Source organism: Strix aluco, chromosome 8, assembly GCF_031877795.1.
Source record: "Strix aluco isolate bStrAlu1 chromosome 8, bStrAlu1.hap1, whole genome shotgun sequence".
In the NCBI taxonomy this organism is placed as follows: Eukaryota; Metazoa; Chordata; class Aves; order Strigiformes; family Strigidae; genus Strix; species Strix aluco.
The window spans coordinates 11,651,926-11,678,180 of record NC_133938.1 but is presented as its reverse complement, the minus strand read 5'-3'; the positions used below and the strand labels follow the sequence as shown (position 1 = coordinate 11,678,180).

The window sequence follows — 26,255 nt, the reverse complement described above, 5'->3', positions numbered from 1 at the left end:
CTGCTCCACAGGGCTGGCAAAGCAGCCCCGGGGCTGCTGGATGAGACCCACGCTGGGGCATCATCCAGTATATGGGAGGGGAAATGGGGTAGGAGCAAAGCCCCCTATCCCTGCACTCCCCCACGTCCCATCGGTCAGCTCCCCACCACCCCACACCATACAGACACAGGGATGGAACTGCCACTGCCAGGAGTAAAATGATTTATTTCTTATTGAGAGCTGGATCCTACAGGGCTTGGCAGCATCTCGGGCAGGGGAGGCTGCAAGGGGCTCCTCCCAGTGCCTCCCTGTGTGTGTGTGTGCACCTCGCACACCCACCCACCCCCACCTGTGCACAGCCCCTGCACACACTTGCACATGAGCAGCGTGTGTGCACCGGCTGCTTTAAGCCCCCGTGCCACACAGTGGGACACAGCGGGATATGGGATGAGCAGCAGGCAGGGCCACCCTCAGGCTCCTTCTGACAAGCCCAGGGCACCCCATCCATGCGTGACACACCCCACAGACCACGTAGGCAGAGCCAGCCCCATTTCATGTCCCCAGACCCTGCTCTCTGCGGGCTGGGAGGCAGTGGGTCTGGGCCATCTGGCTCCAGTGAGAGAGGATGGAGGCCCCAGCCGATGGGTCTGGCACACACAGTATTGTCACCTGGTCCCCAAAAGCAGACCCCACCTCCTTTCCACGTCCTTCCTCGGGCACTGCCAGCCCACGTGTCCCCAAACACCACCAGCCTGTGGCAGGGTTCCCAGTGCCCAAAACACCCTTGCACCCCCTGCCCAGATGCAGCACATGGCAAGCGAGGGGTGCACGTGGTAGCGCAGGGGAAGGGATGGGAATTTGGGGTTGCAGCTTTGCAAACAGCCACTGTAAGTCACAGCAGGACAGCTCCTGCCTCTCCTGCTCTGATGGCTTTCACTACCGCCCCGGTCCCTGCCATCCTCCTGGCGTGTTCCAGACACAGTCCCCAGCCCGGCATCAGTGCAGGTCGATGTTCTCATACTCCAGGTTATCCGAGTCCTCCAGCTCGATGCCAGGTACCAGGTTGTAATAGTTGGTCGACTGACTCATGTAGATCTTCTCCCGGTCGGCAGAGTCCTTCAGGACTTCACTCACGCTGACGGAGTCCATCTCTGTCTCGCTGCCCCCCAGCTCCTCTACCCTCGGTGCTGGGGTGTCCCGCTGCCTGTCCAGCCCTGTGCCCTGCTGCCCTTCACAGGCTGGCACCTGGGAACTGCTGGGGGATCCCACCTGGATCTCCACCTCCTCGTAGAGGTCTCTGCTGCTCTCCAGCGGGTCCGTGGAGGGCTGGAGCAGGACCTGGCTCCCCAGCAGCACCTTCTTCTTGGTCTCAGAGGGGGTGACAGGCAGCTCGTAGGGGACGTAGTGGTGGGGCTCTGCAGGCACCAGCGTGCTGCCCCTCTCTGCTGTGGCTGGGTGGCTCTGGGACCTGCTCTGAAGGCTGTAGTTGGTCTTTCTCTTCCGCCTGCAGAAGCACCAGGTGACACTGGCAAGGATGAGGAGAGGGGGCAGGCAGATGAAGAGGGCGGTGAGGCTGTGCGAGTGGCACAGCTCATCCCGGGGGATGCTCTGGAGGTCCACACTGTGGTACCGCTCTGGTGTGTGGCAGATAACCTCAGTGGCCAGGCTGGGCCAACCCTCCAGGTTGCTGAGCAAAGCACAGCTGCAGTCCCAGCTGTTGTTGGAGAGCTGGAGCTGGAGCAGAGACGGCTTCAGGAGGCTGGCAGGAAGGAAGGTCAGGGCATTGAAGCCCAGGTAGACCTCCTGGACCTGGGTCGATGCTTTCAGGAAGGACTTGGGCAGCTCCTGGAGCTGGTTGCTGTCCAGATAAAGGACCCTCAAATTAGGGGCATCTTCCAGAAAGCTTCCAGGGAGACTTTCCAGCAGGTTGTGACTTAAGTGCAAGATCTCCAAGGCAGGGGGGACTCCCTGGGCATTGCTGATGTCTGTGATGCTGCAGTGTGAGAGATAGAGCTCCCGCAGCCCCCGCACCCCTACCAGTGCGCCCCAGTCCAGGTGGGTGATGTTGGAGCTGGTGAAGTTGAGGCAGCAGCTCTCGGGGAGCGGAGCCTCCCGGAAAGCCTGGAAGTCCATGGGCTCCGTGCAGTTGCAGCTTTGCGGTGCTGGGTCGAGGGCAAGGCCGGCAGCGAGCAGGAGGCTGCCCCAGAGGGACACGGTCCCCAGCCCAGCGCCTGCGGGGAGAGCAGAGGGGACAGGTGACCCCCCTGCGGGACCAGCTCTCCCCTTGCTCCAGCCCGCCACGACGGGGGCGGGGGGGCGGGGGGGTGAATCCCGCTTCTCCCCCCGCCTAGACAAGCGACCCTGGTCCCCGCAGCCCCCCCGGAGCCCTCTCCCAGCGCTACCGCCCCCCGCCAGCCCGGGGCTGTCTCACACCCGCCGTCCCGCTGCTCCGGCCGGGGGCAGCGAGCGACCCCCGGGGCCCCGCCCGCCCCCCGCCCCGCTGTGCCCTGCCCGGCCTCACCTGCCGCCGCACCCCCCATCCTCCGGGGCCGCTCCGCGCCCCGCCGCGCTCCCCGCCGGGCGCGGCCGCCGGCTCCGCCTCGCCCCGGGGCGGCCCCGCCGCAGCCCGCCCGCCCCGGCCCGGGCCCGCCTCGCCCCGCGGCCGCTGCGCCCCCGTCCGCGGGCTATGGTCTGCCTTCAGCCCCCTCCCGCGTTGGGCTCCCACCAGTCATGGACCCTCCAGCCGCACTGTGCAGTGGAACCCCCCGAAATACGCTTGTCCCCAGCCCCCTACAGTCAATCTGCCCTCTGGTCCACCTTCCTCTGCACGTTCCCCCCCCCCCCCCCCCATAAACCATGGCCCCTACAGCCGCCCATCTCCTCCCCATCCCTCCCCTCTCCATCCCTCAGAAGTAATGTCCCTTCTCACCTTCCCCCAGTCTCCACTCTCCTCTGGCACCCCACAAGCCCTATGTCCCTCCAGTCCCCCTCATACTCTAGCATCAGCCCCCCAAGTCCCTGGAGAGGGGCCAGGCTGGGCTCTGCTGTTTCCCTCCTTCTTGGGACTGGGAGAGGGCTCTGCCTGGCTGGTCCCCACCTGCACAGTGCAACTCCCAGCCCCACTGGGGAGAGGATGCAGGGTGGGCACCGAAGAGGCCAGCTTCTCCCCATCACTGGACCCCTTACCACTTCCTTCCATCCTGCACAAGTCCTGGACCAGGAAGGAGGAGCAGAGTCAGACACAAGCCCTACAGATCATGGGAAAAGCAGCGCTGGAGAGGGGAGCTGTGTTTCCCTACCCTGAAAGTGCATGTGTTCTCACCACGGTGTGAACAAGGTAAACTGAGGCACATGGCGTGGTACTGACAGCACTTTGCTTCGGTACTGGTGGGAGGTGGATGAGATGGGACCTGACCTGAGTGTGTGTACAGCCCAGTGGGGTGACCACAGCGGGGCAGGGCTCTGGTGGCCACTCTTCAGCCTGGCTTGGGGTGCAGAGTGCTGGGACACCCTGTGCGCTGCATATCTGGGGTGCCTCAGAGGACTGGCAAGCTCAGCACACCAGTAATAAAAGCCCTGGGTTGTTTCAGGCTTCCTTGGGCCCCCCATGCTATCCTGAGGGATGCAGCGATGTTTGAGAAGGCACCAAGCTTCAAGAGTTTCTTCCCTCGATCTCACCCCTTACTCGTGGCTCAAAACTGGCACCTCAGCTGCTGCTCCCACGTCTCAGCTCAGGGACGCTCCAGCCCCCAGTGGGAGAGCAGCAGCTCCCCTTGGCCCAGGCCCATCACCCACGTCCCATGTGCCCTGTTTGGGTTTCTCCCAGACCCACAGACCCCAACAGCAGCTGAGTTTCTGGCAGTGGGACCTCCCCCACACTGCTGTGGGCATTGCCTTGTGAGCTACGGGTTTGGAGTGCTGGCTCCTTGTGCTGTGCAGCAAATGCTGCAGCAACAAACCCTGCGCCAGGGATTTCTGCTGGGAAGCAGGGATGGGATGGGAGGGAGTGGGGAGGGAAGCAGGGCCAGCCAAATCCCGGCTGCTGGGGTGGGATGCAGGAAACGGCTGTTCAGGCTCTTGTGGGAAGGGAGGTGCCAGCAGTGGACTGGCCTGGGGGGGACAAGAGTTGCCTTCCGGGGTGTCCTGGACAGGGTCACACAACCCCAGGCTGGCACCCACGGGTCAGAGCCTGCTAACACCCTGTGGGGGGTAAAGCCTCCCCCACTCCCCCTGCTCTGGGACAGCAGCTGAGCCAAAAGCCCCGTTGCAGGAGATTTCAGAGGGTTCCCTGAGCCTACCTGGGCCGGATCCTGCCTCCCAGGGGTACCTTCCAGCACTAGCATTTTACATACAGCCCCAGATCCAAGTGCTGCTTTCATCTGGAGGGATCCGGGTCCTTTTATCTCTCCCTCCAGGCAGCTTTTTGAAGATTTGCAACTTTCCCTCTGCACACTCCCAGCCAGGCCCTGGGGTGGGTTGGCCTCTGTTGGTGCTGGAGCTGGTGCTGGTGCTTCCTTCCCCAGCTCACCCGAGGGACCAGCCGCCCTCTTCCTCCTCCTCCACGGTGGCTGCAGCCCCGTGCTTTTCAGGAGCTCACCGGTGAGAGTGCCAAGTGAGGGGGGAAAACCCTTCTCCCAAGGGGGTCAGAGCTGTCACCCCAATCCTGGGGAGCTCGCCTTCATCCCGGACTGTGGGGAGATGCAGGTGCTTGGCTGGTGTTGCTCTTGCTGCCCAGGCGCTGCATGCAGAGCACACAGCAACATCATGCAGCCGCCCCAAGAAGGCAGCTCGGCCACAGAGGCGAGCTGGGTTCAGCTTCATTGCTCCTGGTGCCGCTGAGCATCACCAAATACTGTGAGAGTGGGAGGACCGTGGGGGGGCACCAGGCCAGGTCTGAGTATCATGGAGGACAGAGATCCCACAGCCTCTCTGGGCTCCTGTAATATTTTACCACGCTCGCAGCGGAAAAAAGTTTCCTAGTATCTAAATGGAATTTCCCTTGATGCAACTTGCACCGGGTGCCTGTCCTGGTTCCGCTATACACCTCCCCAAAGAGTCTGGCTCCCTTTTCCTGTAACTCCATCTAAATAGCTGCAGGCAGCCAGGAGATGGTCCCAGAGCCTCCCCTTCCCCAGGCCGGGCAGGCTGTTGATGTTAAACCGTGCTTCCTCCCACCGCCCCAGCTCGGTGATGGGAAAACCCCCAGCTGCCATGTTCTGCACAGCGGACCCAAGCTGCAGGTGGAGGGTGGGCTGCTCCAGGGCTCCCTGTCTCTCAGAGAGGAGGTGTCCCAGCCCTGGTGGGATGTGGGCTGTGGGGTCCTTCTGTGCCTCCAAACCCAGCCTGAGGGCTTGCCCCAGGACAGCAGGGAGCATGAGCAGAGCTGGCGGCTCTCAGTCCTCGCTGGTCCCCGCTGTGCCTCTGCGGGGGGGGGGATCCCAGGGCGGACCCCAGGGCAAGCCCCACGCAGGTTGTCCCATCACCCCCAGGCAGGTCCCCTGGGGCCTCCCCGCACCCCTGGGTGCCTCCACCCACACGATGCCTCCAGACGCTGACTCAGCTCTGCCCGGGGAGCTCCCCGCAGCCCCGAGCTGGGGCCTTCATCGGAAAATCAGCTCTGCCCCGTGACGCCACCCACAACCCGGGGAGCCCCGGGGGCCCTGGTGGAAACAGGTAGCATTCCCCCAAGGGGCAGCAGCCTCCCTGCCTGCTCCTGGAGCGTGTTTGGTACTGGGTGGTGGGTTTGCACATATTTCTTCTGCAAAAACTGGAAACTCGAGTAAAAAGCAGAGGGATCCGGCTCATTTCCTCTCTCCCTGCAGGCAGGTTTGCTCAGCTTTCCTGCAGCAAAAAAAGGGGGTTGATACCCTCCATGGGGAGGGGAAGCACGTGGGCTGTTAGGCTGGGAGTACTCATGCAAAACTCTCAGCATATTCCAGAGCAGATTGAGTGACCAGAGCCCTGAGCTGCCCCAGAGAAGCAGCGATGGAGTGCACAGTGGGGAAACTGAGGCACAGGGCAAGGGATGTGCACAGTCACCCTGTGTGCAGTACGAAGCAGAGGAAGGGCAGCAGGACCTGCTTTTGAGGGGCTCTCACAATGCTGCTGCTCAAGGATCCTGGGGGGCCGTGGGTTTTGTGGCCACCCCCGCCAGATCCCACACCTGTGGGGAGGGAGAGGTGTCCTGCATCCTTCCGTGACACGTTTTGGGTGACACAGAGACACGTCTTCCTCATGGCCATTAGAGAGCAGCACCGCTATGGCACAATGCCCGGCCACCAGCACAGCCAGGCTCACCCCACACCACCAGAGCCCCCCGGGAAGCACAGGATGGGGTGCCCAGGTCGTGAGGGGCAAGGATGGAGGTCCCCAGTAGTTGTGCAGGTCCCCAGTTCTGGTACTGGCCACCATGGGCAGCCGCAGGGGACTGGCCTTTCAGGGCTGTTTGAGGGTCACTGGGGCACAGGGCTGGGCTGGAGCAAAGCGTGGCCAAGGGGCACCTACCCAGGGGACAGCCTGGCTGGGGAGCTCACCTACATCTTCCACCGTCCCCTGCATACCCAGTGGCCCATCTGGGGTGGGCTGTGACCCTCCTCCCTGGTCCCTGGCAGAGTGAGGGGTCCAGGGGGGTGTCTGCCTGCATCCAGGTTTGGCATGGAGGCACCAGGGCCTGAAGTGAACACATGGGCTTTGAAATCCCACCCTGGACACAGCCTTTCCATGGGGTGTAGGTGTGGGGTCTCCAGTCCCCAGGGGGTTGTGTGACACAAGCTGATCACTCCTGTGGGGGGAGGCGTCCTGTGAGTGGCTGCAGGGATGTGTATTTAGGGGCTCTGCGTGTCCTGGGAGAGAGGGGAGGCAACTGAGGAGGGGTCTCTGCGAGTCTGTGGGGTCTCGGTGTTGTCTGGGGGGGGATCCCTGTCAGTGGGGGTCTCTGTGTCTGGGGGAGGGAGCATGGGGTACCTGGGGGGTTGCTGTGTGTGTATGGGGATCCCTGTGCGGTGGAGGCAGCAGGACCGTGGCCGGGCTCCCCCGGATGACGCCCGGCACAGGAGAGGCCGGTGGGTCTGTGGGGCCCCGCCGCCCTCTCCCACCTTCCTCCTCCCCTTTCCCCGTGCTGCGGCCGCTTTAAGGGCAGCGCAGGGCCGCCCGGGGGCGGGGCTCTGCGGGTGACGTCATCGCGCCCATTGATAAAGCCGGCGGGATTCCCGGGGCGGCAGCGCGCGGCGGCGGGGCCACGTGTGCGGGGCCCGGCGGTGGCGGAGGAGCAGCCGCCCCAGCCCCGCGGAGCCGCCTTCTCCTCCTTCTCCTCCTTCCCGCCATGGAGCCCGCCGGCCTCTTCCCCCCCTTCCCCGCTGCCTGCCCCCCCGCACAGCCCGCGCCCGCCCCGGCGCCCCCGCCCCGCGCGGCCGAGACCACCCGCATCATCACCGACCCCCTCTCCGGTCGCTCCTACTGCAAGGGCCGCCTGCTGGGAAAGGTACCGGGGAGAAGGGGGGCGGCGGCGGCGGCGGGGGGGTGGGTACCGGGTTGAGTGGGGCTGGGGCCCGGCCCGGTGCGGGGAGGGGCAGGGGGCTGCGCGCCTGCACGACAATCCCCCCCCCCCCCCGCCCCGGTGTGGCCCGGGGCTGGATGCGGCCCCCCGGCCGCCACACGCCGCCCCCACCCTCCCCGCCCCTCCCGGCGGGCACGCAGCGGCGCTGGAAGCTGTGAATCACCCGGGCTGGCTGCCTGCCTCGCCGGCTATCGGAGTCGCATCGGTTTCGGGGCGCCCCGCGGGGCGTGCGTGGGCCGGTGGGTGCCCCGGTTCCCAGGGGTGCCGGTCCGCGCCGCTCCGCCACACGCAGCCCTTCCTCCCGCTGCCAGCGGTGTGTGTAGGAGGTGGGTGCCGGTTCCCAGCCCGGCCCGGGCGGGCTCGGCGGCTGAATGTGCAGATTGGAAGCTGACATCACGGCAGGAAAAACCTGTCTCCATGGGGCTGCCTTTCGGTGGCCTCCTGTTCCCGGCCTCCCTGCCCTGCGCAGGACTTTCCAGGTCGATCTGTCATGTGGAAAGATGCAGAGTCCGGCCATGGTGGGAGGAAAAATGCCCTGGAGGTTTTACAGGAACTGGGTGAAGAAAATCTCTGGTTGAGAGCATCATAGTTCAGATCTTAGTGGGCGACGCAGCAGGAGGGAGCGTGTGACGCTCACCAGGCTGTGCTGCAAGGGAATGGAGGAGGAGGCTTGTAAGCAGGCAGGGGCGAAGAGCTGTCTCTCACCCATCCATAACCACCTCTTTCCTTGCAGGGTGGGTTTGCACGATGCTATGAAATGACAGACCTCTCCAGCAACAAAACCTATGCTGTGAAGGTCATTCCTCACAGCCGGGTGGCTAAACCCCACCAGCGGGAGAAGGTGGGTGCCATGGGGCTGATGGGGTGCCGGGCTGGTGGGGTGCAGCAGGGGCCTTGTGCTCACCTGGGACTGCTGCTCCCTTTCAGATCACCAACGAGATTGAGCTGCACCGAGACTTGCACCACAAGCACATCGTCAAGTTCTCCCATTATTTTGAGGACGCGGAGAGCATCTACATCTTCCTGGAACACTGCAGTAGGAAGGTGAGCGCTGGTGTGGCCTCCTTGTCAGAAGATCTGCGAAACAGCCGTAGCTGGTTGGAGCAGGCCTTATCTGAGGTGCTTTGTTAGTACTCTCCTTCTCCTGGGCTGCCTGCTTTGTCACACCCTCTGAGCTCAGCTGTAAGCCATGTAGTTTCACATGGCACTGGGGACACTGCCATCTGCCTGTCCTGCTGCCTGTCCTCCTGCTCGTGTTGGCAGCCTGTAGCTCCTGGTGGGGCCACCATAAATCCGGTGGTTCCCCTGGCTCTGCTGAGCAGCCTCAACCTTGTGTGGGGAGTCTGCTGAGGTCATGGCTGTGGAAGGAGGATTATTTGTGGATGTGTAATTTCTGGAAGAACTGGCTTTGACCCTGACTGCCCCATGTCTAGTCAGCAGGGCTGCCTGTTCTCCCTGCCTGCCATCACCAAGCTGCCTTCTCTCCCTCTGCAGTCCCTGGCCCACATCTGGAAGGCCCGCCATACTCTGCTGGAGCCCGAAGTGCGCTATTACCTCAAACAGATCATCTCAGGCTTGAAATACCTTCACCTCAAGGGCATCCTGCACAGAGACCTCAAGCTCGGTGAGTGCTGTGATCGGGGCACGGTGCTGTGTGGGGAGCGAGCTGCCCCGGAGGGACTTGTGGTGACGCATCACCCTTGACTTACAGGCAACTTCTTCATCAATGAAAACATGGAGCTGAAAGTGGGGGACTTTGGGCTAGCTGCTTGCCAGGATATCTCTGACCAGAAGAAAAAGTAAGTTTGAGGTTTCCCTGTTAGAGCCCTCAGGTTTCACTCTTCCTTTTCCTCCTGTGGCTTCCCGAGAGGGTGGAGGGGTGAGTGGTCCCTGCTAGTCTGAGGAGAGGAAGCCTTAGGGCCCCTTTCCAGGGTGGGGGAGTGATTCCTGCCCCAGCTGCAGGCAAGGCGAGGGGGCTGGGGGCTTTGTGGCTCCTTCAGGAGTGAGCTCGCAGCCGTCGGGGGAGAACAATGTGCTGACTATTGCTATTGTGCCTGCCCGGCTGCCCTGCCGGCTGCACAGGCTGGGACACAAAGGCTCTGTTCCTCCCCAGCTCTAGGACAAACTCTTCCCAATGGCTCCCCAGGAGCAGCTGCTCCTGACTCCGGGGAACTGGAGAGGGGGGAGTCTGTGTGGGGCTCCTTGTAGATGGAGGGGAGCTTTAGGCCACAAAGAGCAAAATAGAGGGGGGGAGACAGGCTGCAAGCTAAATCCCAGGGCTTGGAGCAGGGGGAGCTTGTCTGCGAGGGGATGCAGAGCATGCACTGACCTGGTACTCTGCCCTGCAGGACAATATGTGGGACCCCCAACTACCTGGCCCCAGAAGTGCTGCTGAGGCAGGGCCATGGGCCAGAGTCAGACGTGTGGTCTCTGGGCTGTGTCATGTAAGTCTGGGCTTGCTGGATGGGGAGGGGTCCAGGCAGCCCTGCCTGCATGGGCTGCGCGGGGAGAGCTGGGCTGTGGAGCAGCCCTGATGAGGAAGTCCTTGCGCTCTGCCTCGTGGCTTTGCAGCAGTTCCTGAAAGGCAGGGGGAGGGGAGCAAGCAGCCGGATCCTGCCCAGCCCCGCTTTGGAGCCGTGCTAGCAGCTGTCCCGGGATGCTGCTCGGGGGCTGCGCGAGCGGGAGCTGCAAAGGGCAGGTGCTCTTGTGCCACACAGCTCCAGTTCAAAGCTGGCTCAACCGCCCTGTGAACCTGATAAACAACGGAAAATCTTGGTGGCTGATGGCAGCTGCGGCTGTGTTTGGGGAGCGATCGCTGTGCTGCTTCGGCACATCCAGCCCCTCGCCTGGCCACTGCCCCCGCAAGCTTCCTGCTCCGCTTTCCGCCCTGGTGGCCGTACAGGGGTGCAAGCAGCAGTGGCAGAGGGTGGCCTTTGCCTGCCAGCCCTCTCCCCTTCCCTAGGGCTCCTTGCCTATTGCTCTAGAGAGTTGCTAGGAGGAAGTGTGGCCGGATGTGAGCATGGCCACCCGGGCTGGAAGTGGTGCTCCCGGCCAGGTGTGGTCGGCCAAATGCCAATAACTTCCTTGCTTTAAGTGCTGCTGAGTCACAGGCCTGGCGGGGATGTGACAGTGGCATGCATGTCCCCTCCCAGGTACACCCTGCTGTGTGGAAACCCTCCCTTTGAGACCTCCGACCTCAAGGAGACCTACAGGTGTATCAAGCAGGTGGAGTACACCCTCCCCGCCTTCCTCTCCCTGCCTGCCAAGCACCTCATCGCCGGCATCCTCAGACGCAACCCCCAGGACCGCTTCACCCTCGAGGAGATCTTGGACCATGAGTTCTTCAAGGTGAGCGGGTGGGAGCCTGGCTTTAGCCCTTCTCCAGGTGGGATGAGGCTTTTTGGGTTGTCCAGGGTGCTGTCCTTGGAGCACATGTCTCAGTCCTTCAAAGGAAGCAGCTGCTGTCCTGCCCAAATGCTGGCCAGAGAAACTGAGGGACCTGGAGTGCTCTTGCTGCCCTGTCCCTATAGCACCGGCTGTTTCCCATATTGATGCCAGTCATGGGGCAAAGGCTTGACAGAAAGGCAAGCTGGCTGTCAGAAGGGCTGTGAGTGACCACAGTCAGCCTGGGGCAGCTGCTCTGCCTGGAGCATGTGGGCTATGGAAACCAAACCTCTGTCTTGATCTCTCTGCAGGGCTACACACCTGAGAAGCTCCCTCCCAGCAGCTGTGTGATGGCTCCAGAGCTGAGTCCCCCCAACTCGGCAAAGAGTCTGTTTGCTAAAGTCACCAAGACACTCTTTGGGAAGAAGAAACCCAAGGGTGAGTCCATGCACTTGCCCAAGAGCCTCTGGGTGACCCTTCCTCCAGGGAGAAGTGGGCCCTGTTTCCTGGAGACACCTCCTGAGGGGTCTCTATGGACCCCATCTCTGGCGCCAGTACAAGTTGGGCTTGTCCCTGCCCTTCTGGTGCTGGTGGCCTGGCATGGGTGTGTGCCTGGAGAGCGGATGCTGTGCTGCAACCCACGGGTGCAGTTCCTCCTGGAAGCCCTGTGTTGCATGAGAACTGGGAAGTGAAAGTGGGAGGCAGCTGGCTGACACCATCCTCACTACCATGGGCATGGGAGCAGATGAGGGAGAGTACTGAGCTACTGGGAGGGGTGGCCCAGATGTCCCCATCCCATGTGCTCAGCAGTATACTCATCACTTGCTCTCTCCTCAGCCAAGAAGGGCTCTTTGGAGGACAAGGATGACCTCTCCAAGCTAGTCACTGGGCTGATGAAGACCTCGATCTGCCGGCAGATGAGCTATAAAACGGTGGAAGGGAATGAGGTGAGAACATCCCTGAGCCTGTGCACACACCTCTTTGGGGGAGCAGGCAGGATGGTGATAAATCCAGGTCTCTCTGCAGGCCACCCCTGTATCATGCCGCAGTGCCAGCTCTAGCCCCGTGGAGACAGTGATGGAGGAGACATCTCACAAGTCTGTGTCCCCCTCCATCCGGGGGACGATGGCCAGCAGCTGTGAGGGTGAGCAATACTTGCCCAGGCCACCCCAGCCTATCCTGAGCTTCCTGACCTGCCCTGGCTGATAGCGGGGCCGGCTGACTCAGCCTGTCATCTTCTCTCCGCAGCCTTTGAAGACTGCATCACCGCCTCTGCAATCATCGAGTCAGCTGTCCGGCTCCTGCGGACCTGCCTCTCCTCCATGCCCCCAGGTAAACCGGTTGGACTGCTCTGGGGTGGGACAGGGCGCTCTGCATCCCCATGGGATGAAGGCATGGATGCTATTTGGGGTACTTTAAATGCTGTCAGAGCTTGCTGCAGGGAGTCTGCTCCCCCCTGGGGAGGTGAGGTGGGCAGGGGCTGACTGCCTGGTTTGCTCACCTCCTCTCTTCTCCACCAGCGGACAAAAACCCAGCTTCCTTGGCCCGCCATGAGCACTTTGTCTGGGTGAGCAAGTGGGTGGATTACTCCAACAAGTATGGCTTTGGCTACCAGCTCTCCAACCGCAGCATTGGGGTCCTCTTCAACAACGGCACACACATGACTCTTTCCCCCAACCACAGGTAAGCGGTGGGGAAGGGGCTGGTGTCTCTGGGGAAGCCTCTTGGGTGTGAAGGGGCAAGGGGAGGCTGTGCCAGTGGTGGGTTTGGTGCTGGGGAGCCTCAAAGCTCACAGTCTGCTCCCTCCCAGGACGGTGCATTACAACCCAACCAACAGCAAACACCTTGTGTTCTCTGTGGCCGCCATCCCCGAGCAGCTGCAGGGACAGATGAGTGTCTTGCGCTACTTTGCATCCTACATGGAGCAGCATCTCATGAAGGTGGGTGCTGGGCCCCTGGAATGCACTGGGCTCACGGGTGGGTTGGATGTTGGGTCATGGTTCGACCGCACTGCATGGGGTTGTGGGACTCCTGGCTCACAGGCTGTTGGTCAGATGGACACCCAGAGTTGTGTGTCCAGGTTTGGTTGTGTGTTTGCTGGTGGCAGTGCTCCCATGTATGTGACCAGTGGCTTATGCAGACCCTTCTCTCCAAGGGAGGTGACCTGCCCAGCATAGATGACCTCGGGCAGCCAGCCCTGCTCCTCCTGCAGTGGGTGAAGACTGACCAAGCCTTGCTCATGCTCTTCAGCAGTGGCACTCTGCAGGTACGTGTAGGGCACAGTGGAGATGCTAAGACTTCTGTGGGGAGGAGGCCAGCTGGGGACTCCTGGCCTGTGTTAGATCTTGTCTGCCACAACCCAAGTGCAAGGTCCAGCTGTGAAAACAGCTGTGGGTACAGGATGCCGCTCCAGTGCCTGGAGCGGCTGGTCGCAGCTTTTCCAGCCCAGTGGGGATATGACGCTTTAGTCGGCCACTTCTGTCTGCCCCAGTGCTGGGGCTGCTGCGTTCCTGCCATGGGGCATGGGGCAGGGATGCTTCTGGGCAGGTCAGGGAGGAGGAACGGGTTGAGGAAGTGTGGCTCCATCCCATCTCCCGACATGCTGTGGGAAGCGTGGGTTAAACCAAGCCCAACCTGTCTCCTAGGTGAACTTCTACAATGACCACACCAAGGTGATCATTAGCAAGCCTGACCACTCCTGCCTTGTCACCTACATCAACCGGGAGCGCAACTCCTACACCTACAAGCTGTGCAGCATCCAGGAGCTGGGCTGCTCTCCTGAGCTCCACCACCGCCTCAGATACATCCTCAAGCTCCTCCAAGAACGGGCTGAGGCCTAGTGTGGGACCTTGGGGGACCCTCTCTGGATGTTAGAGGTCTCCCCCTGCCCTCCCACGGGATGGGAGGTATGTTGTGGTGCTGGCTGCCTGCCTGGGCACCCTGTATCCTGGTGCTCAGCTGGACTTTGGACTAAGACATGTGGATGTGGTTACAGCAGCAGATCTGGACATCCTTGCTGTTCCCTGGCTCTGGGCAATTGCTGTCTTACCACTGGTGGCTCCTGCTCTGGTTGTGCTGGTCTTAGTGGAGTGGACTGAGGTGGCACAGGGAGGTGGTGGGCGAGTGCCCTGCAGCCAGGTTTGAGGCTGGCTGTGCCTCATCTGTGGCCTGGTGCTCCAGCCTGCCCTGGCTGGCAGCTGCCTGCAGTGAGGGCTTGGGCTGTCCTGCCCAAGGTGATGTACCAGTTGCACAGATCCTCTCCATGGCCTGGAGAGGACTGGCACAGCCATGACCTCAAGGCTTGGCTGCTGTGGGGTAGGAAAAACTCCTTCCCAGGGGTAGACAGGGGTGAAGGGTGCTGCCTGCCCTGCCAGGGGTTGTGTGGGCTGGTGTGTGCCACTCCACAACTGCTACACTAAGGAGGGGGCTGTGCTGGGCCCAGCTGTGTCCTTTCTGCTCCCAAATTGTGAATTGTCTGGTACAACTTGAGGTTTGATAAAGGGTGGGGGGGGTGGGATGCAAGGGCTTGCCTGAAGAAGCCCTTGTCTTGCTGGGACTTGTTTCAAGGCAGTCTCTGTTGTGTTGGGACTATTTATGTATCTTATTTATATGGAATTATTTATTTTTCCTGTTGGTCTGTCCATGTGCAGCTCCCCCGTCCCTGACTCACCTCAATAAAAAATTATTTGTGTAAGGGCAAACTGTCTGCTTTGCTTGAAGCTGGGGTCACAGAAGGGTTTTACCTTCCCCATCATCCTTGCTCTGGGGCTGCTTCTGCCTGCCAGGCAGGACCCCTCTTGACACTGACTATTGCTGGGGGACAAGGTCAGGGAGGCAGGAGGGGGGTGAGGAGCCCATGTGGTACCTCCACTCCCTTTCCTGGGGGTGGCAGGAAGGGCAGAGTTAGCTCTTGCCGATGCTTGTGGAGCCCTGGAGCTGCCTCAGCTTCTCCTTGCTGCCAAACTCTCATTCCCAAGTGTCTCTGCACTTGGACCAAACCCAGCTGCTGTCATGCTTCTGTTGAGCTGGAGAAGGCAGGGGCTGTGGCCCAGAGGCTGGGTGGGTTGCCTGGGTCCTTGCACTGAGACCTGGTATCATGGGATATGAGCTGGGAATGAAGCCAGGAAAGAGGAGGGACTTAATCTGCTCCATGATCTTGCTTTGAATGTGATCTGTCACCTCCTTCCCCAGCGCTGGTGTAATCAATCTGCCTTGTGAGCAGCTTGTGTTGTGGGAAGCAGGCTAGGCTCCTCCCTGTAGCATGGCCTTGGGCAGCTGCCTGCTCCAGGCTAATGCAGCCTTTTGGGTTCTATTTGCTGCAGCTTGGAGCTTTTTGCAAACTCTGGTAGTGGAAACTTTGGAGGGGGGGTGGAACCCAGGCTGGGGGGTGTAGTAAGCATCAGGGCACTGAGATGCATCCATACCTTGCTCCCTGCACACACCATGGCCAAAGACTCCAAGTATGAGACACAACTGGAGCAAAACCTCTTTATTTCAGCTGCTCTCCCCTTGCACTTCTGCAAGGCTGTGTGGAGGGAGCGGCAGATGCTACTCAAAGTAGACCCCATGCACTGTGGCCACAGCAAAGAGGGAGGCATTGGAGAAGGTGGCAGAGGCAAAGCTGTCACTCTCAGGGTCCCACAGTGCCCGGCTGGCCACCAGCAGGCTCTGCTGGCCCTGCTGCCCCAGCAGCACGTTGCAGACCAGCTTGTAGCGGGGTGGCACCACCTCCTTTGCCTGGCTCTGCAGCAGCTCCACCAGGCTCTGGGCTAGCAGGGCACTGCCCTGGGGGCTGTAGACTGTGGTTCCCAGGGCACTGGCCAGGGCCCCTTCCAGCACCTGCTGCACCCGCCCGGCGTTGAACTTGCAGCCTTTGTCTGGCCGCATCCTGTAAGTGTTTTGAAGGCGGGTCTTGAGGACAGGCTGGAAAAGGGGGAGCCCCGAGAAACTCACGTGGCTGTGGAGCATCCAGGGGCATCCAATGGAGGGGCGCCTGGCCCCTGGGGCTGCCCCAAGCGAGCTGCGGCGGCTGGCCAGGGGTGCTGGGAGGGTGCTGAGGATGGAGCTTCGGCGGGAGAGCAGGAGAGGTGGTTTGCCTTCCTCAGTGCCTCGGGCCGGGCCTGGGGGCTGGGACCCACGGCGCGTGGCCCGGAGCAGAGGGGCTTCGGTGTTGTCCACAGCCATCACCTGGGCTGGCAGGGCCATCTCTGGGGATGGCTGCTCGGCCATATGGGTGACCTGGAAAGGAGATGTGGCTCTGAGTGTCATGGGAAGGTGGGTTGTCCCCCAGGCTCTCTATCCCACTGCCTTGCCTTTGCTTCTCCCTGTCTCCTGCAAATCCCACACCTCCTGGCATGCAGTTCCCTGAGGGGCTGGGGGAACTGTGGCAGCTGCCTTCCCTTCTCCAGCACCTCCATCCCCAGCAGGCTCAGCCAGCAGGGGCTGATCCAGTGCAGCCATGCACAGCCCATCCAGCCCTCTGCTCTCACAGCCCCAGCCTTTCCCCTGGCACAGGTGAGTGACTTCATCCCCTCCAGCCTCCCCAGCCCTCCTGCCTGCATCTGGTCCCGCACTTACCACTGGCCCCACTCCTGCCCTGCCAGGGAAAACCCAGGGGACTTGTCTCCAGTCGATGTTGTGCTCCTGGCTGCCCAGGACCAACCTTGGTCCCCCAAGTCACAGTGAGCAGGGCCAAACCCATTGTGCTTCTGGAGGTGGAGTGTTGCTACATGACACTGCAGCTCTCCAGGGCTGCTCTGGGGCACGGCTCCTGTAACTCCTTGTTTCCTGGTCCCTAGACAGCCCCGTCTCCTTTCACTCCTGCCCTGTCTGCATTTCCAGCTGTGCCAGCACAGGGACACAGTTGTTCTAGGCACATACCCTCCAACCTTGACTGCTGCCTGCCAGCCCCCAAAAATGCTTGCTGGTGCTGAATGTGCAAAGGAAGAGCAGCAGGTGAAGAACAGCCACTGTTATTGCTGCTTTGCACCCCAACTATGAGCTGCACCAGGGCTGGGACCTCCAACAGCTTGATTTTACCCAAAGGTTTGCATCCTTCGGGTACTTATCCCCCCCTGCATCAAGGGAGAGTGTGGGCAGGTGGGCACACATCGCATGCAGCCCTGACATGTGCTGGGGGACCCTGTTGCTGCAATGCCCTGGCCTGAGGACAGGTTTGCTGGGGGCTCCTGATCCCCAGTGGGGTTTCTCTCTGCCGGCAGAGCCCAGCCCAGCTGGTACACCACAGCCACCCCGTCAATGTGCCTTTGTCTGGCCCGGCTGCTGAGCTATTTGAGGAAAGTGGAGACGGCTTTTGTGTTTCTATCTCCCGTCAGAGGTATTTATAGCCTGCTGCTGACTAGTGCTGCCAAGCACACTGGCAGCTGGACCCCGCTCCCTCGGGGTGCTGCTGTTGGCTGTGGGCCCTACTCCTCCCTTTCCCTCCCACTGCTGCTAGCAAGCGAAGGTGGGTCCCTCCATGGGCACCCTCCCTCCGTCCCCATCCATGGGCTGCTTGGGGCCAGACAGGCTTGGGAGAAAGGGGATGGGGCATCCTCTGGCACCACACTTGGTTTGGGCTTGGGCAAGGATCGTTATGCTTTTTTTCTGCCTGTGATCGTTTGTGTCCTGAGTAGATGTGAGAGCGGCAGGGCTTTGGCCTCGAGCATCGGCAGGAGGGAAGGCTTTTGCCATTTCAGGAGGGTAGATCTCCCTGCTGGGCTCAACTTTGCTTCACTGCCAGGGCTGGGGACCCAGCCCTGCCCAGCGGCTTTCCACGGGGCCTGTGCATGTGGAGGTGGGGGTGATCTTTCTGCATTTAACCTGTGCATGTGTTGTCTTTTCCAAAACCCCAGCTGCCTGCCTCTCTTCACCCTCATGGACTCCTCTGCAGCACAGCCACCGGCGAGGGCGGGGGGGCAGGTTCCCGGGCCGGGGGTGCTGGGGCCATGTCGTGAGGATGCCCCTTGAACCGAGATGCAGGCCTGCAAACGCCCAGAGCCCCCTCATCAGCAAGGGTGGGCTTCACCGCTCGCCGCCCCCTCTCTCCCTCCCGCTGCCTGCCCAGCTGCCTGGCCCTGGCTCTGCCTGCCAGGTTTCCCTAGCAATGGGCCTTGTCGTACGGCGTGGCAGCCTCCTCCCCGCGGCCTCCCCAGGCCGGCCAGCCTCCTGCCTGCCTGCCTGCCGCCTGCCTGCCTGCCTGCCTGCCTCCGGCCTGCCTGTCTCCAGCCTGCCTCCGGCCTGCCTGCCTGCCTGCCTGCCTCCCGCCTGCCTCCCGCCTGCCTCCCGCCTGCCTCCCGCCTGCCTCCCGCCTGCCTCCCGCCTGCCTGCGCCGCCTTCCTCCACCGCCCTCCCCAAGGCAGCCCATGGCCGGACCCTGCTCGGCGCGGCTGCAGGGCGAAGCGGCCACCTTCACTGCAGCCCTCCGCACCCTGGTCAACAACCCCCAGTTCAGGTGAGGGACCGGGGGGCCGCCACCCCCCAGCCATGCCGAAGCCCCCGGCGCCTGCTTCGTGTTGCTTTCCCACGGCCCTGAGTCCTGCTGGGGTGTGTGTGGGGGTGGTATTGGGGCCCCTGGGCGATGTGGGGAGCCCCGGACAGTTGGTGGGGCAGCCATGGCTTCTGCATGCCCCCAGGCACCCCGCACGGCTTTTGCAGTGCTCCCCCCACATTCTCACAGCTGCGGGAGCCCGGGTGCATCCCCCTCCTGGGACAGCCGCTGCCTTTCGGAAGGAAGGAAGGTCTCTGGGTGCACCCAGACCCCCTCTGTCCCCGGGCATGGTGCCAGCAGGGCAAGGCAGTGTCCCAGGCTAAATCCCATGCTGGGGCTCCTGCCATTGGGGTGTGGGGGTACTGCAGTCACCCCATGCCCCAGAGGCAGCCACCCATGCTCAGCTCCTTTCTGACCCTGTCTTTACTGGTGCTTTTCTTTGACATCTCCAACCTACCTGCATCCCAGAGGGCAGGTGGCAGCCCAGCCAGCCCTCCTCACAGCGCCTGGCGTCCCTGTCACCTCCTCCCAAAGCGGGGAGCAGAGATGGAGAGCTGCTGCCTCGGCTGCCCCCCACCTACACAGCACCTCCTGCCTGGCAGCTGGCTGGCTGTGTGATCCTCCTTGCCCATTTCATGCTGAGGACTGACACAAATGCTAGTGCTATCTGAGGAAATCCCCATCCCTGCTGAAATTTTGGCCACCCAGAAGAGAAATCCCAGTGAAAACTCCCCGACCACATGCCAGGCAGTGGGGAAGTGGTTGCCAGTGCCTGGCTATCCCCAGCCCACATCCTGCTGCTCACATCTTGCATCCCACAGCCTTCATCCCGAATCCCGCAACCCGCTTCCTGCAGCCTTCATTCTGCATCCTGCAATCCACACTCTGCATCCATCAACCTTCATCCTGCATCCTTCACCCTGCATCCTTCCTCCTGCAGCCTTCATTTTGCATCTTGCAACCTGCACCCCACACCAGGTATCCTTTGTCCTACATCCCACTCTCTGCAACCTTCATCCTGCACCCATCCTGCACCCCCCATCCTGCAGCCTGCATCTGCATCCCAGACCTTGCATCCCACAGCCGCAGCCTGCATCCCGTATCTCACAGCCCGCATCCTGCAGCCTGCACCCTGCTTCCCCCCCATGGCCTGTGGACCATAGTCACACAACAGTTTATTTCAGTCCCTCCCTCTTGCAGCAGCAGTCATGGAGGACCTGTTGGGCTCTGCTCACATCGCCCAGCACACCCCAGCCCTGTGCATCCTGATATACATGTGGGATGACGTAGGTGCCCTTCCCTCTGGTGGGCACATCCATCTCCCAGCGGGACACCATGAGGGTCAGGCCATGGGCTTGTGCATGGCCTCGTGGCAGTTTGGGTGGCATGTCCTCTGCTCATTGCCCTGCTGGGGTGGAGGAAGAGAGGAGGAGGAGGTGACGAGGGCATGGCTGTGCCATGGCTGCATGGTGCACAAAGGCTGGAGACTCCCTCCCATTTGCCTGCCCCCTTTCCCCTGATCTTGCCTCCCTTTCCTGGGGCCATGGGGCTGGGGAACTGTGCTGGAGGGGGCTGTGGGGGCCCAGGGCAGCAGGATGGACCCTGTGCCCCAGTGTGCACCACAGGCTGCCCTGTCACACAGACCTGGGGAGGGCCAGTGCCAGCCTCGCTGGCAGCGATGCCAGAGGTTTCGCATCCCTGAGCCTGTGAGTCAGTTCCCGTGAGTCAAGGAAGTCGAGCCTGGTGGCAGCTGTGCTTTCCCTGACTCTGCTGTGCCAAAAGAGAAAGCCACTTTCTCCTGCTGTCCCTGGCCTTTCTCTGCCCTGCTCTGTGCCAGCACCCAGAGCTGTCTGTGCTGGCACCCATGGCTGTCTGTGCTTTCCAGAGGACCCATTTTGCTCACCCCACCTGCAGCATTCAGATGGCCACAAGGAGCCACCAGCAAGGACCCCTCCTTGCCTCTGCTTGGAAAAGCCCCTGGATTAAAACTAAAGGGCCCTGCCCAGCTGAGATGGGCACCCAGCTGGTCCCTGCCCATGTGCCTTGTCCCAGCCCCAGGGCATCCCGTGTCTCGGCTTCCCTGGCATGGTCCCTTCTCCCCCACAGCGACGTGACGTTTGTGGTGGGCCGGGAGCAGCAGAAGGTTTTTGCGCACCGCTGCGTGCTAGCGTGCCGCTGCCAGGCTTTCCGGGGGATGCTCAGCCAGGGGCCAGTGGGCAGCGAGGACTCCCCCAGCAGCATCCCATCCCAGGGCCCCTTCATCCTGGGCAACGTGCAGCCCGAGGTCTTCCTGGCCGTCATCGAATTCCTCTACACCAACAGCGTCACCCTCAACAGCCACATCGTGAGTGGGGATGGGGCTGACAGGGACCATGGGCAAGGGCAAGGCAAGGTGGGAGGTGCAGGGGTGGGGAGTGCTTTGTAGGTCCTGGGGTGCTGCAGGTGGAGGGGATGCTCTGCATGATGCTTTCTGGCTGACTAACAGTGCAATGAGCGTGTGGGGTCTCAGCCCAGCACAGTGGGGTGTCCGGAGCACCTTGTCCTACATGTGTCTGCCCCAGCCTTGGGACAGCTGGCTGTGCACACCCTGGATGCTGGGAATGGGGACACCAGAGCAGGACACCTTCATATGCCCCCATACAGCAGCCCCTTCCCCCTGACCGTGCCCCACCTGGGAGCTCCCACAGGGGCAGGACACATGCCCTTGGCCCCTGGGCTGCCATGCCCATCCGTGACCCTGCCCGCCGATGCTCACAACATCTCTCTTGCCTGCAGGTACTAGAGGTGCTGACCTCGTCGGTGGAGTACGGCCTGCAGGACCTGTGCAAGGTATGGCTCTGCTTAGACTGGGGACGGTGGTCCCCAAGTGCCCCCTGGGCTGAGGAGCACCCCGAGGTGGTCCCCACATGGCTGGTGGCTCTGAGGACAGCACCATGGTGCATCACCCGGGTCCAGCGCAGGCTCAGTCCCTGCTTCTCGATCCTGGAGGGTCTCTCCGGAGGGATCCCCCTTGAGGGGGTGCAGCACCGGCCGGGAGCCCCACAGGGGCCGGGAAATCCCAGGGAAAGGCATGGGGCCTCATGCCTCCTGTTCAGCAAAGGGCAGCAGGAAAGCCCCTATGCCATCGCCCACGGTTGCTCTGTGGTCATCCGGCAGGATGATGCCGTAGGGAAAGCCCCGGTCCTGGGGAGCACTCAGCAGGCCAGCCGTGGTGCTGCCAAGGGGGTGCTGCTTCGGGCAGGAAGGTTTTGGGAAAGCAGCAGGGAGTAAAAGGGAGGAGTGGGGGCCGGATGAGGAGGGGGCAGGGAACTGAAGCAGCTCAGCATTGGGGAGGGTGGCTGGGCCACGTCATCAGAGTGATTCCTGAATTATGGCTGGGCTGATCGCGTGACCCGCCATCTCGCGCCCGGACTTCCCCTTCCTTCCCACCGCGCCGGGGAAGGACCTTGCTGAGGAACCGTGGGCTGCTGTGTGCTGGGATGGTGGGCTGGGACTGCCCCGTCAGCCCATGGGGACATGCTCAGCCGAAGCCCAGATGTGGCACGGGGCTGTCAAACAGCTGGCTGGGCAGGGAAGGGACATAAGGGGTGTTGCAAAAAAGGGGGACCCCATGCCCCAGTCACATGAGTCCCACCCCACCACCCAGCAAATGAATCCTCAGGGGGATGACCTGCAGCGGGGAGAGCCGTAAAGGAGGCAGAGGGGCGGGGAAGGGGCTGACCAAGAACAGCCGGGGAAGTCCATGGCTTCATCCCCAGCTGCAGGGTGACTTCATGTCCCTCCTGGCAATGACTCAGGGCCCTTCTGCTCCAGCTGACAGCTCCTCCCTGCGTGTCACATCCCCTTGGGTTTCCCAGGGGCTCTGACCCCTTTGCGTGGGAGGCAGCTGGGATGGGCAGGAGGGAGGTCATGCTCCCCAATAGACGTGCCTGGCTGCATCCCACCTGCATCGCCCGCGTGTGGGCTGCAGCTGGAGGTGCTGGTCCCCAGCAGTCATAGGCAGAGCACAGCTGGCAGGCAGGACTGGGCAAAGCTGGGGTCACCCAGAGCACTGTGGCTCACACCAGGGGTGTCCCCCCTGGCAGGACATGGCAGGTGACTGTGGCCAGGGTTAGGTGACCCACCTGGGGCTATGAAGTTGGCTGGTGTTTGGGCACATCAGGCTCAGTCCCTGGCTGAATCAGTGCACAAACTGGCTGTCCACAGGCTGTGCTGTGAGTCATCCCACAGTCTATCACTGCTTTACAAAAAAATGGGGGGGGGGGAAGATGGAGGTGCCTCTACCCCATGTTCCATGTTCCATGTCCCATATCCCACGTCCTGGGGGCTCAGGGAATGCTGAGAGTCACTGGAGGGGGGACGGCATGGATGGGTCTCCACTCTGCCCACCCTCTCCCCATTTGCTTTCCAGCTCTGTGTCAAGTTCATCAAGGACACGCTGACCGTGGAGCAGGTCTGCGAGGCCCTGCAGGTGAGTGTGACCCCAATGGGGTCACAGAGGGTTAAAAGTAGTCCATCTGATTTTGGGGCAGGAGCTGGCCTGACCCTCCTGACTGGGGGGGCAGGATTTCCTACCCATCCCTGGCTCAGCAGCTGCTCTACCAGCTCCTGGACACCTTGTACCAGGGCTGCAAGGGACACTACAGCCACCACAGCCTGGCAGGGAAATGTCCTCACACTGCCCTGAGCAGGGCTGGCCAGAGCTCCCCAGTGCCAGGGCGTTGCCATCACCTGCATGGAACTGGGAGGCACTGGGTTTCTGGGAGCTCTCATGCTTTTGAGGCCAGTCCCAAAAACTCTTCTGAGAGTTGGGGCACCTAAAAATAGCCTTGGCAAGGGGGGTCCCAATGGCCCTGTCACAGTGCTTGGTGGGACCGAGACTGCTCCCCAGAGAAGGGGGATTTGTTCCACCTCCCGTAGGCTAAAGCAATGCTCTCAGGGCGAGATGCCGGCCCCAGAGCACAGAAACTCCCACCAGACACGGTGCCAGACCACCACAGCGTAAACAGAGCTAAAACTGGCCTGGAGGAAACAAACAGAAAACCCCAAAACCCCAGAACAAAACAAACCTGAAGAAAACATCTCGCTTTCCCTCCCCTTTTGCGTCAACGCTGGTCCCCTGCTGTGGTGGAGGAGGAGGCAATGCTCACCCTGCCTGTGCTGGTCCTGAGTACCCCACACGCAGGGGCTGCCACCGCAGGGGGACAGGGATGTGTCCTGCTGGTGCCCAGATGGGCAGTGCCAGCCCTGGGATGAGCATTGCTGCGTAGGGCTGGAGGAGGATGGGAGCACCCCAAATTCCTGCTGCAGTGGGGGATGGCAACTATGGGGCAAGCTGGGGCTGGCACCAGGACAGGGGGCACATGTGGGGGGGTCTAAGCAGACCCTGTGCCCACGCAAGGAGTGCTGAGGATGAGTGGCCCCCCCCCATGTCCCCACAGTGTGGCCTTGTGAAAGCAATGCTGGGGCCCCTTGCCCACCTGGGGCTGGGTGACATCCCCAAGCAGAAGTGGAAAATCAGGTGCTTCCTGCTGACGACAGGACTGGGTGACCGTTGTGGGTGGTAGAGCCACCAAACGCTTTGCTGTGGGTCAGGCCAGGAAAGGAGGGAACCTTGGTGTCCCCCCACCACACACACCTGCACTGTGGCACCCACACATGGGGACGCTCACCTTACCTGGGTCCCTGAGAGTGCCTGTGTCTCTGCAGGGCTTTGGCAGGGGTCCCTCCTGCCCCAGACCCCCTCGCAGGTGTCTGTGTTGTCCCACAGGCTGCGGTGACCTACGGGCAGGCAGACCTCCAGCAGCACTGCCTGGCCTTCATTGAGGGCTGCACTGCGGTACGGCTGTGGGTGATGGGGGAGCATGGCACGGGGTACCCCGGGCATGGGGAGCACTGGGGGCACGTGGCATGGGGAACACAGCATGAGACAGGGAAATGGGACCTCTAAGAATGGGGTGGCTGGAGGCTGAGCAGGGGACAAAAGAAGCACATGGTGTCTGGGGAGAAGCTGCTGGGTGCCAGGTGGAGGCTGGGGGGGGTACTGTGGTGCCAAGGAATGAAGGGCGGGTCTGGGTTGGGGGATGCTGGCGTGCCAGGCAGGGATGGCACCAGGATGGGTCTGGTGGCCCATGGAGAGGGGGGGTTGGTGTGGGGTCCCAGTACCAGCACCCTGGTGCTCCGATGTGCTGGCAGGCGGTGGTGCGGACACAGGGCTTCCACGAGCTCTCTGACGTGGTGCTGGCACGGGTGCTGCGCAGCGACCGCCTGGCCGTGGACGAGCTGGACCTGGTGCAGGCTGTGCGGGAGTGGGCGCACGTCAGCTCGGTGAGTCACTCGGGGTGCCTGGACCACCACCCCCCCAGGCAGGGAACCCAGGCACCCTGTCCCTGCGACCAGGGCTGTGTGATGGGCACAGAGGCTGTTTCACTCTCCCCAAACACTGCCTGGTGCCCAGGACATCACCAGCCCCATCCCTCACGTCCCGCTGGCCAGCAGGCTGTCCTGGAGCGCCCGGTGCCCGAGGTGGCCGCCCTGCCCGTGCGGGAGCTGCGCCTGCCCTTGCTGGCACCCAGTGAACTGGTGACCCTGGAGAGCCACAACCAGCGGGATCTGCTCATCCCGGTGAGCTGCTGCCTCCTCTCAGGGTGCCCTGGCTCACCTCTGGGGCTGGAGGATGCTGCAGGGCTGGATTTGGGGGGGGGACGACACACCAAGCTGTGGCCATGCTGATGCCTCCATCCCTATCCCCCATCCCCGTCCCCACAGGCGGAGAGCATCGCGGCGGCCTGGCGGGCCCACGCGCTGCGGAAGGGCAGTGGGGTGCCCTCCCACCTCTGCCGGCCCCGGCGTGGCACGCAGCCCCGCGACCACCATCGTCACCTTGACCCACACGCCAAGTAGGGGCTGGGGGTCAAGGTCCCCCCCAGCCTGACCCAGGGGCCCCTGGCCGGGTGCTCTGCAGTGGGGCAGGCTGTGGGGCTGGGCACTGCCGGAGGTACTGCCATGGCCAAGAGCATCACTAAAGGGCTTTGCCCCACGCCCCGGTTTTGGGGTCAGGGCAGGATGCCTGGGTCACCCCAAGAAGTGGTGCAGGGACTTGGGGGGGGGCGGTGTGGGGTGTTGGAGCTGGGCCGTGGAGTGGGTGCAAGGACATCCAGGCACCTGCATGCAGCGCGGGCAGTGACCCCAGGGGTGGCGGGGCTGCAGGAGTCCCTTGCGGGATGGGGACTCAGGGTGAGCTCCCCCTTTCCCAGCCCCACTGCTGCCCCCCCGTGCCGGGCCCTGTGCTGGGGCCCTTCCCCAGGGCCGTGCTGCCCTCCCCCGGCGGCGGGGCCGCGCTGCAGCAGGCAGCCAGCGCTGGCACCGGCCTGGGCAGGGGCACAACCCCCCCTCCCCACTGCAGCAGTGGGGAAGGGGCTGAACCCGGGGCTTGGGGGGGGGCAAGTGGGAGCGGAGACCCCGGCATCTGCACCCACCCAGCACCTCTGCACCCACGCCAGTGACCCCCATGAACCCCTCACAACCCCTGCCAGCAGCCCCCACACCCTCATAGCCTGAGGAGGGGGGGGAGACAGGCTGCCAGCCCCCACCATGTACCACACACACTCTTACCCCCCACGCCACAGAATGCACACGTGTGTCCCCCCCCCCTGCACACCCCACTGCTTGTGTGCACACAGCTGGGTCTGACCCCAACATCCACACCCCTCCCCCCAAGCTGTGCCCCCCAGGAGAAAGGGCCAGACACAGCAGGTAATTTATATATAATATATATATATTTACTCTTTAAAAATAAACCTTCGGTCCCCACTACCGCCTGTACAAACTACAAAAATAAACCTTTGC

At 62.4% G+C, this 26,255-nt stretch overlaps 4 protein-coding genes across 10 annotated transcripts; 2 read left to right on the top strand and 2 right to left on the bottom strand.

Annotated features, from left to right (window-relative positions):
• Nucleotides 1-184: 184 nt before the first annotated feature.
• Nucleotides 185-2,556, bottom strand: LOC141926820 (uncharacterized). The gene is made up of 2 exons (XM_074833229.1): nucleotides 2,501-2,556; nucleotides 185-2,210 (listed from the first exon to the last, which is right to left on the bottom strand). The coding sequence occupies exons 1-2, from the start codon at nucleotides 2,517-2,519 to the stop codon at nucleotides 976-978; spliced, it is 1,254 nt and encodes a 417-aa protein (XP_074689330.1). The 5' UTR covers nucleotides 2,520-2,556; the 3' UTR covers nucleotides 185-975.
• Nucleotides 2,557-7,212: 4,656 nt separating this feature from the next.
• PLK3 (polo like kinase 3) lies at nucleotides 7,213-14,619 on the top strand. Of its 3 annotated transcripts, none has more exons than XM_074833227.1 (15): nucleotides 7,213-7,459; nucleotides 8,268-8,375; nucleotides 8,462-8,578; nucleotides 9,029-9,158; nucleotides 9,246-9,333; nucleotides 9,883-9,978; nucleotides 10,687-10,882; nucleotides 11,230-11,356; nucleotides 11,756-11,865; nucleotides 11,945-12,062; nucleotides 12,167-12,250; nucleotides 12,439-12,601; nucleotides 12,729-12,858; nucleotides 13,074-13,184; nucleotides 13,564-14,619. In XM_074833227.1, exons 1-15 carry the CDS (start codon nucleotides 7,301-7,303, stop codon nucleotides 13,756-13,758), a joined length of 1,932 nt encoding a protein of 643 aa, XP_074689328.1. In that variant the 5' UTR covers nucleotides 7,213-7,300; the 3' UTR covers nucleotides 13,759-14,619. The 3 variants fall into 3 exon arrangements, with proteins under 3 accessions (XP_074689328.1, XP_074689327.1, XP_074689329.1); XM_074833226.1 differs by having other exon boundaries at nucleotides 12,146-12,250; XM_074833228.1 differs by lacking the exon at nucleotides 13,074-13,184.
• A 786-nt stretch (nucleotides 14,620-15,405) lies between these two features.
• Nucleotides 15,406-16,147, bottom strand: DYNLT4 (dynein light chain Tctex-type 4). The gene has a single exon (XM_074833223.1). The coding sequence runs from the start codon at nucleotides 16,145-16,147 to the stop codon at nucleotides 15,467-15,469; it is 681 nt and encodes a 226-aa protein (XP_074689324.1). The 3' UTR covers nucleotides 15,406-15,466.
• Nucleotides 16,148-18,115: 1,968 nt separating this feature from the next.
• Nucleotides 18,116-25,500, top strand: BTBD19 (BTB domain containing 19). 5 transcript variants are annotated; one of them, XM_074832185.1, is made up of 8 exons: nucleotides 18,116-18,371; nucleotides 20,514-20,751; nucleotides 21,183-21,236; nucleotides 22,819-22,878; nucleotides 24,178-24,246; nucleotides 24,603-24,734; nucleotides 24,903-25,031; nucleotides 25,176-25,500. In XM_074832185.1, the coding sequence occupies exons 1-8, from the start codon at nucleotides 18,283-18,285 to the stop codon at nucleotides 25,308-25,310; spliced, it is 906 nt and encodes a 301-aa protein (XP_074688286.1). In that variant the 5' UTR covers nucleotides 18,116-18,282; the 3' UTR covers nucleotides 25,311-25,500. The 5 variants fall into 5 exon arrangements, with proteins under 5 accessions (XP_074688286.1, XP_074688282.1, XP_074688285.1 ...); XM_074832181.1 differs by having other exon boundaries at nucleotides 18,178-18,371; nucleotides 24,906-25,031; XM_074832184.1 differs by having other exon boundaries at nucleotides 18,178-18,371; nucleotides 24,865-25,031.
• The last annotated feature ends 755 nt before the right edge of the window (nucleotides 25,501-26,255 follow it).

Coding starts and splice junctions, on each gene's coding strand:
- PLK3 (XM_074833226.1), top strand. CDS start 7,301: ATGGAGCCCGCCGGCCTCTTCCCCCCCTTCCCCGCTGCCTGCCCCCCC. Junction 12,859..13,073: donor TGGAGCAGCATCTCATGAAG/GTGGGTGCTGGG, acceptor CTTCTCTCCAAG/GGAGGTGACCTGCCCAGCAT. Junction 13,185..13,563: donor TCAGCAGTGGCACTCTGCAG/GTACGTGTAGGG, acceptor CCTGTCTCCTAG/GTGAACTTCTACAATGACCA.
- DYNLT4 (XM_074833223.1), bottom strand. CDS start 16,147: ATGGCCGAGCAGCCATCCCCAGAGATGGCCCTGCCAGCCCAGGTGATG.
- BTBD19 (XM_074832185.1), top strand. CDS start 18,283: ATGGCCGGACCCTGCTCGGCGCGGCTGCAGGGCGAAGCGGCCACCTTC. Junction 22,879..24,177: donor AGGTCTGCGAGGCCCTGCAG/GTGAGTGTGACC, acceptor GTTGTCCCACAG/GCTGCGGTGACCTACGGGCA. Junction 24,735..24,902: donor AGTGGGCGCACGTCAGCTCG/GTGAGTCACTCG, acceptor CCCGCTGGCCAG/CAGGCTGTCCTGGAGCGCCC.